The sequence below is a fragment of the Thalia democratica genome, chromosome 4, assembly GCF_965202585.1.
Source record: "Thalia democratica chromosome 4, ktThaDemo2.hap1.1, whole genome shotgun sequence".
Lineage (NCBI taxonomy): Eukaryota > Metazoa > Chordata > Thaliacea > Salpida > Salpidae > Thalia > Thalia democratica.
The window spans coordinates 35,025,339-35,043,213 of NC_139168.1; the positions used below are offsets into that span (position 1 = coordinate 35,025,339).

Sequence of the window (17,875 nt, forward strand, 5' to 3'; positions counted from 1 at the left end):
CCTTTTATATATATATTTTTTTGGTAAGTAAAGCTTTAGTAAAATTTATTACAAGCACAAGGTAATTTTCTAGCAGTAACAATACACTATTAAGTTTTGCAAATTTAACAATACCATTTAGTTTTTGCAATATTTTTTTTTAAACTATTATTTAAATAATTATTTCAAACATTTTCTATTTGTTCTTTTTCCTATATACAATTTAAGTATCGTAGATAAAACTGTAGTATAAAAAATAGTTTGTTTTGTTAATGTAATCGAAGTTTTAATTTGATTATGAGATCAATTTCATGATTAAAGTAAATATTTCTGTTTACATTGACGAATTTTTACATTGTAAGATAAAAAAGCAGACAACATATCGACTACAAAAAAAATTAATAAAATGCATATGCTAACTGTTTGCTAATAATTTTGTTTAGTTTATTAAACATCAATAAACTTAGATAATTTTAAGTAAAACTTTTAAACTTTATTTAGTAAATAATAAGATTTAAAGTAAACAGAAAAAACAGAAAGTTCTTATAAAAACCAGTATAAGAGAAACTAAAACACGTGAAACAAGAGAAAAGAAAAAAAAAAGTCAACAGCAGGTTTGAGCTGACTGCGTAGTTCTGAATTCTAAGCCATCTAGTAAGTTACATGAGTTAATATAATTACACATAATTATTTATTTTGAAGTTAGAAAGGTTTATTTTAGAGTCAGTTGTGCGTTAAAAGAAAACATTTAGATAAGTTGCTAACTTTCAAACTTCAGCATGCATATATTGGAAAAGTTTTCTATATTTTAAAAAGCATACGTTTTGTTGAAAATACGGTGCAACAAAACATTTTTCAACAGGTTTCATTATTAAACAAAGTTTTTGATAAGTGAATACAACAAGTGGTTTGAAACTCGATGTTAAAATGAAACAAGTTTATTTTTCACTGATGATCGTCGTTCATCTGATGTCAGGTTTTTTAGTTGTTTTACTTTTGCTTCACTTACTATCAAAATTTTATTAAACAAGCAAGAACTTAACTATGCTGTTATTTAAAACCAAAATATAACAAACTAAATTTATCAAATAAGCTAACATAGTTCATGTTGCAAAATCAGCATAAACCAACTTGAAGCTTTAAAAATGTTAACAGGTTATCAAAAACATCAACTCTGTACATCTAATTTTTATATTAAGTTAAAAATTAGCCTTTGAGCCTTTGTTTAATGACGGATTATTCTAATCATAAAAGTAAAAGTTTATAAAAACTTGTTTGAGATATGTATGGTTTTCTCAATCTGACCATAAAATTTGCAGCTGTAAAAAAGCGATATTAGTCAATGGAGCGTATCTTCTCAAGTGATCTGAAATTTAATTGCACTTTCACAAAGTATAAAACAAAACCTGGTCACAAAAAAATTTGATATATCATTGATATAAGTGGTGCAGAAATTCTTAAAATATTGACTACTCCTTTTCTATAGTGAAAATATAAAAGAATGTTCAAAACATTTTTTTTTCTTTTTATGAAACAAAATTTTCTTAGTAAAAGTTTAATCATCATGTTAAATTTTTTTTTTTTTTTTTGTAAAAAAAGTCAACGTCAATGAAATCTATATGAGTTAAAAAGATCATGTACAAAACACTTATAACAATTTTCTATTTAACTTTCGGCGCCAGAGATTAAATGAACTAACTTTTTAAGAATTTTAACAATGATTTTTTTTCATTTATTCACGTACACAGAAAGTTAAGTTTAAAGACTAGCTGTAGAAAACACTGCGTTCAGTTCAAATTTGCTAAATCTAGACATTTGAAACAACAAACGTAGACGAACAATGTTTACTGTTTGCTGTACAAATTAAATTACTTTTAAATTACCCTGCATTCACCTTTAAAACTGAGAAAAAACTAATTGCTTAAAAAAGCTTTTATTAAAAAAAAAAGCACAAACGATTCTTTGTTTAGGTAGCATAAAATTGCTTAAAAGTGATATACAATTAACTTTTCAATTATTTGTTTAAGTAATTTAGATGCTTACAAAATATTTTTTTCTTGCCTTTATTGAAGTTATTTATGAAATTTAATATACTTTAAACTCGTATTAGTACACTAAACTTATAATGCGAGACGCAGCGGCGTATCAAAGCAACTATTTGAAAGTTGCACTACAAGGAGCGAGATATTCAACAAGTTTGCTTATTACTGTGCAAATTTGCCAAGCAATCTGTTATTTGTCACTAAACTTCTTTATTTTCACACCTTTAAATAGCATGTTTGTGTTTACAAAGCCACTGGTTACATTTATAAACTTTATTTTTCTCAAAACCAATCGTTTACTTTTTTGCACGTCATTTTACCTTTTGTTACTTTCCAGGACGTTCATTTAATTTAATCGATTACCAGTCATTAATGCAAAGCAAAGCAGTGTCACAACCGTTTATGTCCGTCGTTAAATTTTTACTACTTATTCAATAAAAACCTTTCGGTTTTACACGAGTTTACTTATCTTTAATTAACTTTTAAATGTCATTCTTCACTTTAAAAATTAGTTTTGAATCATTTCAGGTTTTGGATTTGCAACAGACATTGACACGAACGAAAACAACTTGAGGAATAGAAAGTAATTTGTTGTTTTCTTATTGTTTTAGGTTATTGTATAAATTTTTCTTTAATTAATCATATTTGTTTAAATTTCATCTTATTTCATTAACAGCTCAACGGGAAATGTGAACAAACGTGAAGCAGATGAAGAATATGATGGTTAATAAAGAATTAATTCGTTTTATTTTAGTTGTAACTTTTGTAGCACTGCAAATAACATAATAACGTTTGTTGAACTTAAAAGCACTTTTGTTTAAAAGTTCTTGAGATTGTTTAAAATTTAAGTATGTAAATTTTGTACTAATAAAATTTTTTTTTTAAAGTTTAAGAGTTTTTAAGTGAACTCAATTCAAGTTTTTAAATAAAACTAATTATATATTTATAAATGGTTAGTGATTTAAACGAGAACAATTATATTAGATAACAAATTTTAGATAGATAAGATTGTAGTTTTAAAAACTTTTGCAAAGCTTTTGTATTTTGATCTAGCTACTTTAACGAAAACTAAAGATAACAAAAATCTTCTTTTGTTACTGTGAACTGTTTTATCACTCATCAATCTTTTATCACTTACTTTCAAAACGATCAAGCATATAAAGCTTTTTATACTTGTTTAAGACAACGTGTTCTTGTTTTATTTATTTTCGATATTTTGATTTAGTAACACTGTTTACAATAACAACCGCTGTAAATTCTTGCGTCATATACTATTGTTAGGTTCGTTTTTTATAATTTGTAATAATTTACAAAACTAGTTTGTTCAAGTAGTAAAACTAACAAAAAACACCAGTATGTTCAGCACCAAAGTTTTCTGAGTTAACAAGATGTTTTTAACTTGAATAATATTTTTATTATATTTTTAGTATAATATGTTTTGGTTTTAAGAAAACAAATACAGAGATCTCAACTGCTGGAGGAGAAGTAATATATTTATTCTTTCAAAAATTTATTTTACAAACTAAGTTTCGGTCAAAGACCTCTTCAGTGCTTAAATAAATCTTATTCAAAATTTGAATATTGAATTTGAAATATTGAATAAGATTTATTTAAGCACTGAAGAGGTCTTTGACCGAAACTTAGTTTGTAAAATAAATTTTTGAAAGAATAAATATATTTTTAGTATATTTAAAATAAACTATTTACAAAACTCGTTGTTTCTAAAAAGTTTACAGATTTTTTTTTGTCAAATAACAAATACAACTATTCAATAATTCATTTTTTACATTTTTAGTCTAAAAACTAATTAAAAAAATAATAATGCACAACTAAAATAGTCTGTCAATGAACAACGAACAAATTAGTCTTCTGAGGCTTGACATTACTTAATATAGCTTTTGATGTTGAAGCTTTTCCGTGTTAAGTCAAATTGATTTCAATCCTAGGGTAGCAAAAGTCAGTGCGCTGGAAATTTGATCCTAAGCTTGCTGTCGTTTGTTTGAAATTTGTCCAAGTTGCTGACGTAATTGGAATCTTTACTTAACTAACCAGTTGCAAACAGCTTTTTTGTTTAAATTTTGTGTACTATGTTTGATAGAGCTAATTAACTATGTTTACCCGTTTTCACTTTGCTAACTGAAGTAAATAGATTAAAGTAGCTTATCAATGCTTTATTTTTCAACGTTTTTACTCAATTTTGGAGACGTTAAATGATACATGTTTTATTTACATAAAAAAGTATTTAAATCTTAATAAGTTGACTGTTTTCGTTAACTGATTATGCAAGTTATTAAAAAAGTTGTATTAATTTCTATTTTACATTAAACTTAAAGTTCAGTTGACAAGTTACTTTTCGTTTAAGTATGTTTGTAAGCTTTTTTTTTTACCAAGACAAACACCTTTTCAGTTTTCTAATGTTAATAGATTTTGTTACTTAATGCTTTTTATCAATAGATGACTACACTTACTTAAGAACTGGTTTTATGAGGAATATAACAATGGAGTCTGGGTCAAGACTGAAAATAACTCAAAAAGTTGAAGCTGAGCCTAACAGTAATCTTAAGTATGATTGGTTAGTTTTTTATTAAAAGGTGATTCACTATTGAATTAAACTATATTGCTTTTTTAATTATTTTTACTCTTTCTGGTTAAACATTTAGTAGCTTTATATCAAATTATTAAAAGTTAAAAAAAAGTTAAATTTTAAAACTGTTTATTGATATTCTTTTATATGCTTATAAAGTAATAATCAAACTAGGTTTAGATAATTTATTGATAAATTAAATAAAAAGTTTTAACTACTACTGAATGGTATAAACATAACTTATTTATCATATAAACTTAAAGTCAGAAATATTAAAAGTAAATGAGTTTCATTAGTATTTCATGCTATAGTCTTATATGAATTACTATACCAAATTGATATTTGATATCAAACGGTGTTAAGTCTATCTAAAATTATTCAACATAAATACACAGTATAGATATTGGTAATTAAGAATTATATTATGTTTTCTACAATCTACATTTTTTACTTTGATAGCTGATATTTAAATATTTATAAAACTTTTTCACAACAAAGAAATTTATGTAACACTTTTCTAAAACTATTTTTACATCTAAAAAATCTTGAACTTTGAAACATATCTTGTTACTTTTTTGAGGACATAAAAAAATCATAGTTTAAACTTTAAACAATTTCGTGCTGTTCCACCTAAACAATCAACTTTCTTAACTCAAACAACCATTACCTTCAAACCAGTCTGAATTTTTTTAGGTATTTCAACAACATTCTGTACGTGAGAGCCAATAAGGTGGTGATTGATGACCCGAGGGTGGAGTTTGTAAACAAGACCACGCTGAGCAAGCTAAAAATAAACGGTGTCACCACGACCGATGAGGGGTGGTACAGATGCGAGGTCAGCAACGGTGAATTCAGAAGCGGCAAAAAAACGTTTGTTCGCATCACCTTCAGTTAGTTTGTTTTTTGTTTAGTCCCATTAAAAAAAGAAGTTTATTAGCTTTGTTTGAATGTTGAACCTTTAAAACTTTTTTTTTTGAGTTAATACAATGATGTGAAAATTACTTTAAAACTAGTTACTTGATCTTTAATAAATATTTTTTTGATACGTTTCCGAAAACAGTTTCATTATTATAGAAATAAGTACACAAGTTTTAGCAAAAAAGTGATTGATTAAATCAAAATTTTTTGAAAGTTATTCATATAAACTTACTTGCTTTTAAATAGATTCGTTCTAAACTTATATTATTTAGATTAAAGTGTAATAACTTAACCAAACATAAGTTAATTTTTTTTTTGCAGAAAAAGCTCCTCATTATGACCCGTGAGTTTTAATTTTTGTATGAAACTTTTAAGATTGAAAAACTTAATGTTATATGGTTTTTATTCAAGTTCTATATTTCAATGACTTCAGTACACAATATCTATAAAAACAGAATTATTCCCAAAGGAAGTTGCGAAGTTTACACTGGAAGTGCCTGTGAAACTTTTTTGAAGGGAAAAAATGTGTACATAGATCCCGATATGAGCCAAGAGGAAACAGAAAAACTAGTTATAAGTGCTTTGACCGTGCTTGGTTAGAACAAAACACAGTTTTTTAATTAACTACAAGAATAAAAATGGTTTTAATTTTTTACGATTTGTAAAATATAATATCTGCATTTTTTTTAGTCAAACATATTAGTTGAAATTTGAACGTAGTAGAGCATTTTTTTATAACTACTTGTAAAAGTACAACACTAGAAGTAATTTAAATGTTAAGTCTAAGTGTCTAACGTGGTTCATCAACTGTAAAAACCAAATTTAATGATGCATGGTATTTAAAAAAAATAATATTAAATGTAAAATGTTATATTAAGTAAAAATAGCTACACTCTATCAACTAAAAAAATTGATTATAAGTTACAATATCTATGAATTGAATATGTGTAGCTGAAATCATTTCTTACTATAAAACTATGAAACATTTTTACTGTATAAATTGTAACCGTATGGTAAACAGGTATTTATATAATAAAACAAAATTCAATATAGCCTTATCATTTTAGTATTTACAAAAGTATTCAGTCTGATATTATAAACATTAACTTAAGTTGAAAGTTTAAGTAAACTACATTAAGGTAAAATTATTTTCATATAACTGTGAACTATTAATTTTACTGCAAATATTTCAATCGAAAATGTAAATAAGTAAACTTATTGTAACCAAGCACGAACGCAGGGAGCAAGGCGAACAGAGTTTCGCAGAAGTGCAAGGCGCAGGCCTACCCGGCCATTTGCTACTTCTTGTACGCACCTTGCCGGCAAGCCAGCGATAAAGACCAGCTTTGCAAGGAGGATTGCGAAGCGACCAAGTTCGACATGTGCCGGGAAGAGCTGGAAAGTTCTGCCTTCAACTCGCAGTTGCAAGTGAGTTGTTTGCAATTATTGATTTTTTTTTAATTGTTGATTAAACCTTTTGTGAGTTTTGTATTTATTCAGCTGTTTAGTTTCGGCCATGTACATTGTACACTTACTAATGTTTTTATTACTATTTAATTACTTTGGTTTAAACTGCTCATTAAAAAGGAAATTACAACATTATTTAGTGTAATGATTTATTTCACTAAAATGAAGTTGCTTACAGTTAACTTATAACTCAAACTCTTTAAGGTTTGAAAACCTAAAGTTTTTGTTTCAAGTAAAGTTTCAAATTAAGTTTATTTGTTTCAAATAAAGCTCATTATACTCTTTACTTTCACATATAGGAAAAAAATCAATAAGCATAACTTTTGAGTCTTTTGGGATTTATCGATTTTAAGTTGCCTGTCAATTTTTCGAACATTTTTGTCAGTTAATAGTTTGTAGTTTATTTTTTTCAGCTATCAAGTTTTGAATTAGAAGTTTATTATTTACATAACAAAAAATATTCTAGGTAAGATTTTGTTTCGTTTGTATAAAATTAGTTGTGTTAATTAGCCTCTAAGCTAAGCTTCAACAATTAATTGAGTTAGAAATGAGCTGTTTATAGACTCAAAAAGTTTAAAACATGCAAACTAAAAGTGTTTAAATTTTTAATGACCAAAATTGAAAAGTATTAGCTAAAACTAAAAGCTTAAAACTAATGCGATATAACAAGTTATAAGTATTCAAATCCAATCTTAACTATTTTATAGTGTAAAAACTAACTACATTACATCTAGTTATGATTTAAAGATAAAAACGAAATCCATCTTACTTAAAACTTTTCTTTAAAAAAACTTATATAGAAACTACAAACCTGAAAAAAAATATATAAAAGTTGATAACTAACATTTTAAAAATTACAGGAGTTATTTCGAAGCGTAGACTGTTCAAACTTGCCATTGAACAAATGTACGAGTTTGAAACTTCCAAACTCACCAACATGCTACAATAAGACGGGCACTGACTACAAAGGACGTGTTTCGGTAACTAACACTGGAAGAAACTGTCTGCCATGGCCTCAGTCCGTGACTAAAAATAACGACAAATTTATACAAGTAAGTGCTTTTTATGAACAAAAGCAAAAATTTCTTTTATCGAAAAACTTTAGTATAAAGCATACTAAACTTGTTTTTTTCTTATATAAGGTATAACTTGTTTAGTGGTAAGTTATATAAAAAGACGATCTAGTTAGCAATGAGTAATAAATTGACTTATTATTTGCAACAAAAAACTTTAACAGCTTCATTTAGATTTAAATCAAGGATTTCTCAAAGCTAATCAGAAAGTTTTTAATTATTAATTTTATTTAAAAGAACTAAAAAAAAAGCACTAAACAGCTAGTTTTTAAGAATTTTTAGTTACTTTATGAAAACTACATTTTGATGTCACTCTGTATTTATAAAAACTTATTAAATTTTCTTATATAATTTATTATAAAAACAAACCCTCAAGCATCAACTCGTATCAATTTTCAGCTTTAAAAAAATTCTACTCAGTTAGTGTCAAGTAACAAAATTAAACATGTTACGTTTTTTTTTCAATCCACGTTGACAGTAGCTAGACCGTACACTAGAAAGACGTGCCATATCGCGTTTTACACACAATTGGTGAGCTTGCAAAAGGTTGTTTTGTCACGGGGATTAGCCCGATACAATATCCGGATTTACAGTCGGCTGTGTAAACTGAAACCCGTCGAGTGTACATAGCAGCTCACAAAGTTTACGCTGATTTACTGTCACAATTACAACTGCCGTTGCTAAATATAGACTCAGCTGAGCAGCATTGTTTAACTTACCTGGTTGTGTTGTGCAAAAACGTTTTCATTAGTCAAGGTCTGGTTAGATGTAAGGTCATGGTAACATTTTTTAGTGTATAAATATAAATAAAACAACCTATCTTTACTTTAACTAAATTTTGTAATTGTTTTTAATTAATAATAAATATTTTTTTTTGGTTTTAGATCTTAATCTTTTAATAACGTTGTTAAAAAACTTTTACAAACTAGTTTTTGTTATACTTTAAAAAATTTAATACAAAAGTAGAATATAAATAACAGAGTAGACATAAATAATAAAAAAAGCTTTTTGGATTAGAAATTAAAGTTTTAACTTACACCTACAAGTTTTATACTTAAGTTTGTTCTATTTAAAAGTTTTCATGCATTACAGAACACTATTAGTTACTTTCAAAGTTAGTAATTTAAAATAAGTAGAACTTGATACTTTATGAGTTTCATCTTTTTGCAAAATATTTTTACTGAATTTGTATTTTTGTTATATATTTTTAGAAATACTTTTTGGTCTAATCTAAAATTTTGACAAGTGATAACACAAACATGTTTCAGAACTCAAAACTGCTAGGGCAGCACAACTTCTGCCGAAATCCTGATGGAAGTCTCGATAAGCCGTGGTGCTATGTAAATAAAAAATACACCATCAAGGAAAAGTGCAAAATGGATTTGTGTGGTTAGCTTAGTCTTTTTTTTTTGTATATACAGTTAGGTAGAACTAACTAAAAGATATGTTTGATTCTTAAACTTTGTTATTATTTAAACACTTTTAGAGTTAGTTTTTTAGGAGAAAAACAATTATTCAATTCATTTTAGTTTAAGACAATTTTAAATAATATTTAACTATTTTTCTCCTTAATTATAAACTCATTTTGAAGCCACAGAAACTGACATTTAATTAATTAATTTTTTTTATCTTTGTTATAAATAGCTCACAATAAAAACTATTTAAGTCTTAGCTTATTAAACTATAATAAATGAATTCGAATGCTTTTAAAGTTCAAATAAAATAGTTACTTATGTATACTCGCTATACAGGCCTACCAAAACATTTCAGACATAGTGTTACACAAACGATGTTAAACTTAGTAAAACCTAATGCCATAAAATACTTGCATGCAATGTTTGATGTTTTAATTTTCAGTGGAGCCTGCAAACGACAGCAAAAACCTAGCGCCGATAATAATTCCGAGCATATGTGTGCCTTTCATCGTCGGCTGCATTGTCTTCGCCTTTTGTTTTTGCCGCAAAAGCACTGCGAAGAGGACTAAAGGCTTGAGCGACAATGGGGACATGAAAGAGCTGAAAAGTTTAACTCATGAAAAGCACACGACTCTTGACGGCAGCCACATTAACAGCAATTCAACTTCTGTCAGCTTCAAAAAAGTAAAGAGCTTTTAGTTTTGTTTGTACCTGCTTAATTTGTTAACAACTAGTTTTGAAACTAACTTTGCCTCGATGTTTAAAAAATATTAGAAAACCATGTTCAGCAGTCAATTGTAGTAATTTTAATTAGATGTTATAAGTTTTTTGTTAACAAAGTACAAATTATTTTTACTTTTGAAATCACACTTTTTTTACTTTAAAATTAATTTGAAAAAAAAACTCTATCAGAGTATACTGAAAAGGATAATCAATTTAATTCCTTTTTAATATAAAATATTTGTACCATCTATCAACGCTTAATGCTGTTTAAGTCAGACTAGTGCTAATAAATCATTTAAAATAAGTGTACAATGTTAAAAAATTATGAAACGTTGCTATTTTATTTAATTGTAACCGCATATTTTTATTTTATATAAGTTATAAAATAAACACCAAATAAACTTCAAGCTTTCTTCACTTAAACTTTACTGGGATATTGAAAAAACCTTTGACGCGGTTTTAAAAGGCTTTATATAAAGCTAATCGGGTTGAACACGTTGAACATGTTTGTACGTTATTATTCAGCCAATTTATAAATGTAGTCAACTTCACGTTTTCAGTTTCAACGAGTTCCAGAACTAAACACAAATTCAGTCTTACTTATCGACGAAATTGGAGAGGGTCAGTTTGGAAAAGTTTACAGAGCAAATATTTTGCCTAACAATCTGTTTTGCACTAATTTGAACGTGAGTGATTTTATTTTAATGCAGTAAATTAAAAAATAAATACTTTTTGTCTTTACTCGTTATTATAAAAATCGATGCTAACGTTAATTATAACAACTAATTTTTTTGTTTTCAAATCTTTTAGAAGTTGTGTTAAAATTTTATAACTATGTAAATATTTCCATGTTTTTTAAATGCTGACAAATAATTAATTTTGCAACAACTGTACCTACAATTTCTGCTTTGTTCAGTGACTAACCACTAATTTAATCAATATGATAAAAAAGTCTCGGCATATCTCAAATAGACATCTTAATATGTATAGAAATAAAAAAAAGTTAGATTTATTAAGTTGATATCGAACACAAACTACGTTTTTTGTCCGTTTATCTGTTGAAATGTTTTGCAAGCCTAAAATTATAATTATTAATTTTTCATGACTATTTTTTTGATAAGTTTTTTTTTTGACAAAATCTGATAAAACTCAAAAAAAGCTTTATTCTAAAAAGCCCCGAAAACTCAAAGTTGTTTTAAATGCAGGTGGCTGTGAAAACACTGGCGGATATTTCACTGTCGACGCAGGAAGATGAATTTCAGAGGGAAATAAATGTTTTCAGCGAGCTGCAACATGAAAACATTGCATGTTTGAAAGTAAGAAATATGTTTATTATTAACTGCTGGCATTGTAGTTCGTAAGAATGTTGTGGCGTGTTAAAAAAACACAAACATAGCTAGAACGTCAACAAAAAATAGATTGTAAAGTAATGTTTTTACTAAAAAATACAAAACTGTCTTAGTAGATTATAAAAAAAAAATGCTGAATTTATTGGGTACAGAGCTGATTTAAATAATAGTACAAGTTCGACTTAATTTTTCTACTTATTACCAGATTTCAATATTCCGACCTTATCAAATACTAATAAAATATTAAATCCCTCAAAACTAAAAAAAAGTGCATTAATCTATTTTTTAAACTTGCAGGCAATTGTTTTGCAACCGTCTCTCAGATGCATGATATTCGAGTATTCCTCCATGGGAGACTTGCACGAGTTTGTGGTGCTGAGGAGCCCGCAGTCAGATGTCGTGCAACCGAATCTCAGCAACAACGGTGGTAGTCAAGCGTCCAGCCTCATTGAACCCGGAGATTTTATAACCATGGCTAAGCAGGTTGAATATATGTAGCTTTATATGTTTTTTTTGTATACAATCAATACAATACTTAGTTAAAACTTTATTATTTTATTCCGTAACATTTTAGAGCTCTTTCATTTTCTCTTATCAATAGAAATTTGTTGAAGGTCATTTCTTTCATAATTTTTTTAGCAAGATTTTATAAAACGTATATAGTTATGAAGTGTTTATGACAAGACAACTTGAACTTTAAATGTAAATAAATATGTTTGTATTGATTTATAGTGGTATGAAAGCTAAACAGAAATTGAAAACAAAATGTTTTTTTTTTTTTTAATTTTAAAGTTTTTTTTAGTTACTGCATTTAAACATTAGTTGTAATTAATCTATCTGGTTTTATAGCAAGCTTAAATAAAATAGTATACCAACCTTTAGTAAGTTAGTTAGTCAAAATCTCTACAAACGCTGAATAAACAACTTATGTTGTTATTGAAACCATTCATATGGAACGTATACGTTATTGCCACAAGGTCATTAATCGAAATTTCATTGGACTTGACTATAATAAGAACTTTAGAAATGTTATTTAAGAATTTCATTTTTTATATGTTTATAAACTTTGATAAACATTGTTTCAGATTGCTAGTGGTATGGACTACTTAAGCAGTAGAAACTTTGTGCATAGAGATTTGGCTGCTAGAAATGTTTTTGTAAGTGTTAACAACCAGATGAAAATATCTAATTTGGCCATAGTCAGGGATTCTTATCTTAGTTGCTATTACAGAAGTCCACAAGGTGGTCAAATGCTTCCTATAAGGTAGAAAAAATTTGAATATTAACAAACTTATATTTTTATATAATGGTACCAATATGATCAAATTTTAAGTTTTTTTGTTTCAATAGTTATAACAACGGGTTTAAGAACGAATTAGGTATACTTTATACTACAATTTTTATTTTTGTAAAACTTATGCGGTTATCAGCTTTATTTTTCTTTCAAATTTTTTTAAAATTTAGTTTTTATTTTGTTTTCCTTACTGGCTCACAACCATTAAACGTGAGTGTTTACCGTATGCAAAACTGACTTAAGTTTATAAACATATAGTAAGATATACTTAGAAAAAACAGTATAATATAGCTCCAATTTTTATCACGCGTTCGACCATAATTTATCTAAGATAATCTAACTCTATAATTTATTGGGACTTTAAAGCTTATTTTTAAAAACTGACTCTAAGTGATTTGACGTTATTGTAACAAAAAAAGAGTATAATCAAAAAATTAACTAATAAAATAAAAATTTAAGATGGATGGCGCCTGAATCGTTACAGTCATGGCAGTTTAGTGACAAGTCAGCGGTTTGGTCGTTCGGTGTTTTACTGTGGGAGATGTTTTCTTACGGAATGCAACCCTACTGTGGCTACTCTAATCACGAGGTAAAAAATTTCATACAAAAAAAAGACTAACGATATCATAAAAAGCACGCTTGCTACAACAAAATCACAAAGCTTACTATCAAAAATAGTATAAATTATCAAGTATACTTAAGTTGTAACTTTCTATATCGACCGTCAAACACAACAAAATAAATAAATACTTTTATATTATAGCTTATAACTATATTATAACTTTTTGGTAGTAAAACTAAAACATTTAAACTAAATATTTAACATTTCAAGGTCTTGGAAATGATAAGTAGGAGGCAGCTACTTGACTGCCCTGACCAATGCTCTGCTAAAATTTACTCTCTTATGATGGAATGTTGGTGTGAGCACCCAGTACAAAGACCTTCTTTCAAGGTGAGAAACTAAATAGATATTTTTAACCTTAAAGGTTTTTAATGTTGATGGCAAAATTTATCTTAAGTTTTATATAATATATTTTGTGCAGTAGGTAGTTGAAAAACTTTTGTAAAAGTCTCGAAAATTTAAAGATAAACATAACAAGTTCAAAATCACATTTTTGAATTATTTTTCAAACTTACTCAGGAGTTACTCGTAAAACTACAAGGATGGGAGCAACAAAGTTCTGCTCGAATGACCTCTCAAATAGCTCAAGGAATTATGACGTCACAGTTAAACAGACACATGAACTTTTCGCCTCAACCTCTCACTAACAAGTTTAACAACTTCCAGCAAAATAGGTAAAAACAAACTGAGACATTTTTTTTTGTAGTATTTTTCGGTGATAATCTTTTATCAAAGTACAAGTAACAGTGACAAGATGTTTTAGTAAGGTTAAAACAATATTTTTTTTTTAACTTTTATGCAAAAGTAGTTTAATTTAAATCATATTTGCCAATTAAAATTTTAATAGGTTAAAAGTAGTTTAAACAACTAAAAATCTTTAAAAATAATAGGTATCTTTAAGCAAATTGTTTTTAAATACACTTGTAACTTCACCTAATTGATATCTTTATAAAACATACTTAAAAACAGCAACTACGGGCAACAACTCTTCAACCATCCGCAGCAAAACTTCCAACAAAACCCCAAGCTAAACAGTCCCTATAACAACCAGTTCATATCACCGCCACCACCGTCGTACAGCCAGCAGCAAAATTACATTCAGGGCCCGCCTTCCACGCACTCCAGCAGCGCTACCAGCTCGTCAAGCAGGGGCAGGAACAATTTTCAACCCATGCGGCAACACAACGGGTTTGGTGGCGCGAACGGGGGGTTCCAGTACCAGCCTCCGTTGCATAGCAACCAGGTCATGCACCAGAGGTCGGTGTTGAGCGACGTCAAAGAGCTTGAAGATGACAACGCGGTCGGCGGGGAAAGCGAAGCGCTCATCCCGAAAAAGCCCACCATCCCTTCGAAGCCACCCGTGAGACCCATGAAAATGGACGGCGAAAAATACGGGGGATCGGACGTTTCCTGGGCGAGCGCAAAAGCGACATCTTGTGACAGCGGCGTTCCGCCCGACTGCGACGTCTTGAGCGCTCAAGGGGTCCGGATGACGTCACAATCGACTAACTGAATTTGAATTAGATCAACTAAAGAGTTGCGAGAGGTAGAAAGAAAGCCGTAATGGTTTTGAAAGCAGGGATTTTTTAGGATGAAAAACCTTTGAATGCGTACAACTAAATGTGACTTATCCTTATTAAGGTTTTAAAGTAAACTGTTTTTATTTATACTTTATTTTTACTTTAATCGTTTATAGTCAAAAAATGTTCTTTAGCTTCCAATCAAAAAAACTAGTTTCTAATTCTTTCGATATAACTTGTATATTAAAAATCTAAAAATTTCATAGGAAATTTAGCTACTGCCATACATGTTTTTTTTTGTTTATCTGTAAATGTAATACTTTATAGTTATAAAGCTAACAGTTTTTTGTGTTAATGATTAAATTTTACACCGATTTAATTAAATTATAATTTTATAAAAACATTACTTGACTATAGCGAAATATTTTCTTTTTTTATATTTGAGTTACATACACAAAATAAAATAAATACTTAGTTAAAATCTAATGTATATCTTTTACAGTTATGAGTATAATAAGTAAATTAATTACCAATGAAAATGCGTTTATTTAAGTTTTGTTATGTTTACTTTAGAACTAGTATTTTGTAAACAATTGTTAAATACTTTTTGAAGAACGGTGTTCTTTACTATAAATAAAATTTTTAGGATAGTATGTTGTTGTATCACGCTTGTTTTTCTCGTATTTAGATATTTACGGTTAATATTAGACTTCGAAAAATAATTAGTTTAAGTTTTAGACACATTTGAAACAATAAACCATTGTTTTTAAGAAAAATTGACTTTTTGATCTCTGTCCCTTGGGAGTCATAAATTTTATTTTACACTTTCTAAAAATAAGTGACTATAATAACATAGATTTAACCTATCTGATTTAAAATCTAATAAAAACGATTATATATATTTTTAACCCCTTTTTAACACCTGTAAGTTGAATAAACAATATTTACGTAAGTCTACATAACAAATTAAGATAAATATTTTTTCTTCTATATAAAAAAATTTACAAAAACAAAAATATCTTACAGCTGCATTTGCAGTTTAATAAACAGAATAATATCACATGTTAGTATAATTAAAAACAATAATATCAATGCCAATACAGATTAAAAAAATCGCAATTGCTGTAAAGGAACAATATAAAAGTAATAAAATAAAAATTCAAACAAAACTATGAACAAAATTCTACTTATAAAATGTAAAGTATCATGTTTTAAATTGTTGATAAAGTTTCAATTGATTAACCAATGTTTTGAAAACCAAACATCATCTTATTTCATTAACATTTATGTTAGAAATATAGTCTTTAATTTAGAAAACTTAATAGTAACATGATTTAACAAAAAAAAAAATTAACATCTTTTTGAGAATAAGTTTTATATTACTTTTATATACCATCATACTAATTTAAACAATAGAAGAAAAAATAACTTTTCGATAAGTAAAAAACAAATGCACCTAAAAAATAGATGATTTATATACTTCCAGTTTTAACTTGATTTTTGTAAATATAACAAAATATTTTTTTTTTCTTATTATTTTTCTATAAATGAAGAACTTTATCATAATTATTAATTTACAATAAATAATATTACGCTAGATTTAGAGAAGTTAATAGAATAAACTGAGATATATTTTATCCTTATAAATTTTGTCAAAGCTTATAACAAACAGTACAAAGCACTATTTTCTTATTTTTCAACTAAATAAAAAATATTTTCTATATTGTCTTTATAGGTTTTTGAATTAGACTGTAGTTTATCGGATTGAAAACGATTTAAATAGCTATCAGACGAATAAAAAAGTATTTGGGTGAAAAGGGCCCAAATTGGAATAACAGCTTTTTCTTAAATTAACTTAAAAACGTTGTACTCAAGATTGCCATTATTGTTTTATAAAGTATGTTAACACTAAAATGTTACTTAATTAAGTTTGTAAATACTTAAGGAAAAATTTAGTAATATAAACTTACTACAACTAAAATTTTGTATTTTAATAGAATCTTTAATTAATACTGTCTTTTAACTTTACAACTTTTTGAGCTTTTATAAAAACTACAGTTTTTATTTATTCTGTAATAGTAAGTACTTGAACAAAATTTTGTATTTTTTTTTGCAATATAGTGGCTTTACATAGCTATATTAGAAAACACTTTATAAACTTAACTCTTTTTAATCTATCAGCTTTTAAACTGTAAAGTTAATTCATCAAAACTGAAAGAGGTGCTAAAAATTTAAATTACAAATTTTATAATTTTAAATCTAGCTCTATAGTTCCAAATCAGAAAATGTATGAATTTTCCGTAAAACACAGTTAACTATAAAAGCTTACAAATTTGGCACTGAAAATTTTATTTTACTGTTAGCTATTCAGAGTTTAAAGTTAATCGTTTGCTAATAAAGATCCTAGGGAAACCAGTTCACTGAATTATACAACATTCTATTATTTATTTTATTGTTAATACTATTATTAACCATTAATCTACAACAATCTGTAGTTATTTTATACCATTTGCAGATTATTATTGATATGATATGATGCATTATTATTAACAGATTACTCATTTTGTTTTATATTTTATTATACAAAGCTTTTCAAAACTATACTAGTTTCATTCTCAATAAATAAATGTTAAATAAATTTTGAAAGAAAAGATTGGTCAGTAAACAGCTTAAAAAATAACTTTAAAATATGACGTATGAATAAAGTTAGTTAAATAAAAAATTAAGAGATTTTGCAAGTAAAACTAAAGTAAAGGTATGTTTATTAATAAATTGTTAATAATTTTGCCATTCCATTTAATGCTATTTGCGTATTTAAATTAGGTCGCTCTTCCTCAATCAATATTGATTCCAGGCTGTAGAGTTCGCTTTGTTTATATCGTTTCAAAA

The 17,875-nt window shown here is 27.2% G+C and overlaps 1 protein-coding gene across 1 annotated transcript; it reads left to right on the plus strand.

Annotated features, from left to right (window-relative positions):
- Positions 1-845: 845 nt before the first annotated feature.
- On the plus strand, positions 846-15,262 carry LOC145835293 (inactive tyrosine-protein kinase transmembrane receptor ROR1-like). The gene is made up of 19 exons (XM_082942864.1): positions 846-955; positions 2,550-2,604; positions 2,698-2,744; positions 4,476-4,593; positions 5,299-5,495; positions 5,845-5,866; positions 5,979-6,118; positions 6,764-6,951; positions 7,851-8,042; positions 9,332-9,452; positions 9,921-10,162; positions 10,762-10,887; positions 11,407-11,517; positions 11,848-12,033; positions 12,636-12,814; positions 13,304-13,433; positions 13,677-13,796; positions 13,986-14,140; positions 14,436-15,262. The coding sequence occupies exons 1-19, from the start codon at positions 907-909 to the stop codon at positions 14,977-14,979; spliced, it is 2,922 nt and encodes a 973-aa protein (XP_082798990.1). The 5' UTR covers positions 846-906; the 3' UTR covers positions 14,980-15,262.
- Positions 15,263-17,875: the final 2,613 nt, after the last annotated feature.

What these genes read in the sequence shown, in the direction of transcription:
- LOC145835293 (XM_082942864.1), top strand. Translation starts at nt 907, where the DNA reads ATGAAACAAGTTTATTTTTCACTGATGATCGTCGTTCATCTGATGTCA. An exon ending in AACAACTTGAGGAATAGAAA is followed by an intron (nt 2,605 to 2,697) that starts GTAATTTGTTGT and finishes TTTCATTAACAG; the next exon opens with CTCAACGGGAAATGTGAACA. An exon ending in GTGGCTACTCTAATCACGAG is followed by an intron (nt 13,434 to 13,676) that starts GTAAAAAATTTC and finishes TAACATTTCAAG; the next exon opens with GTCTTGGAAATGATAAGTAG.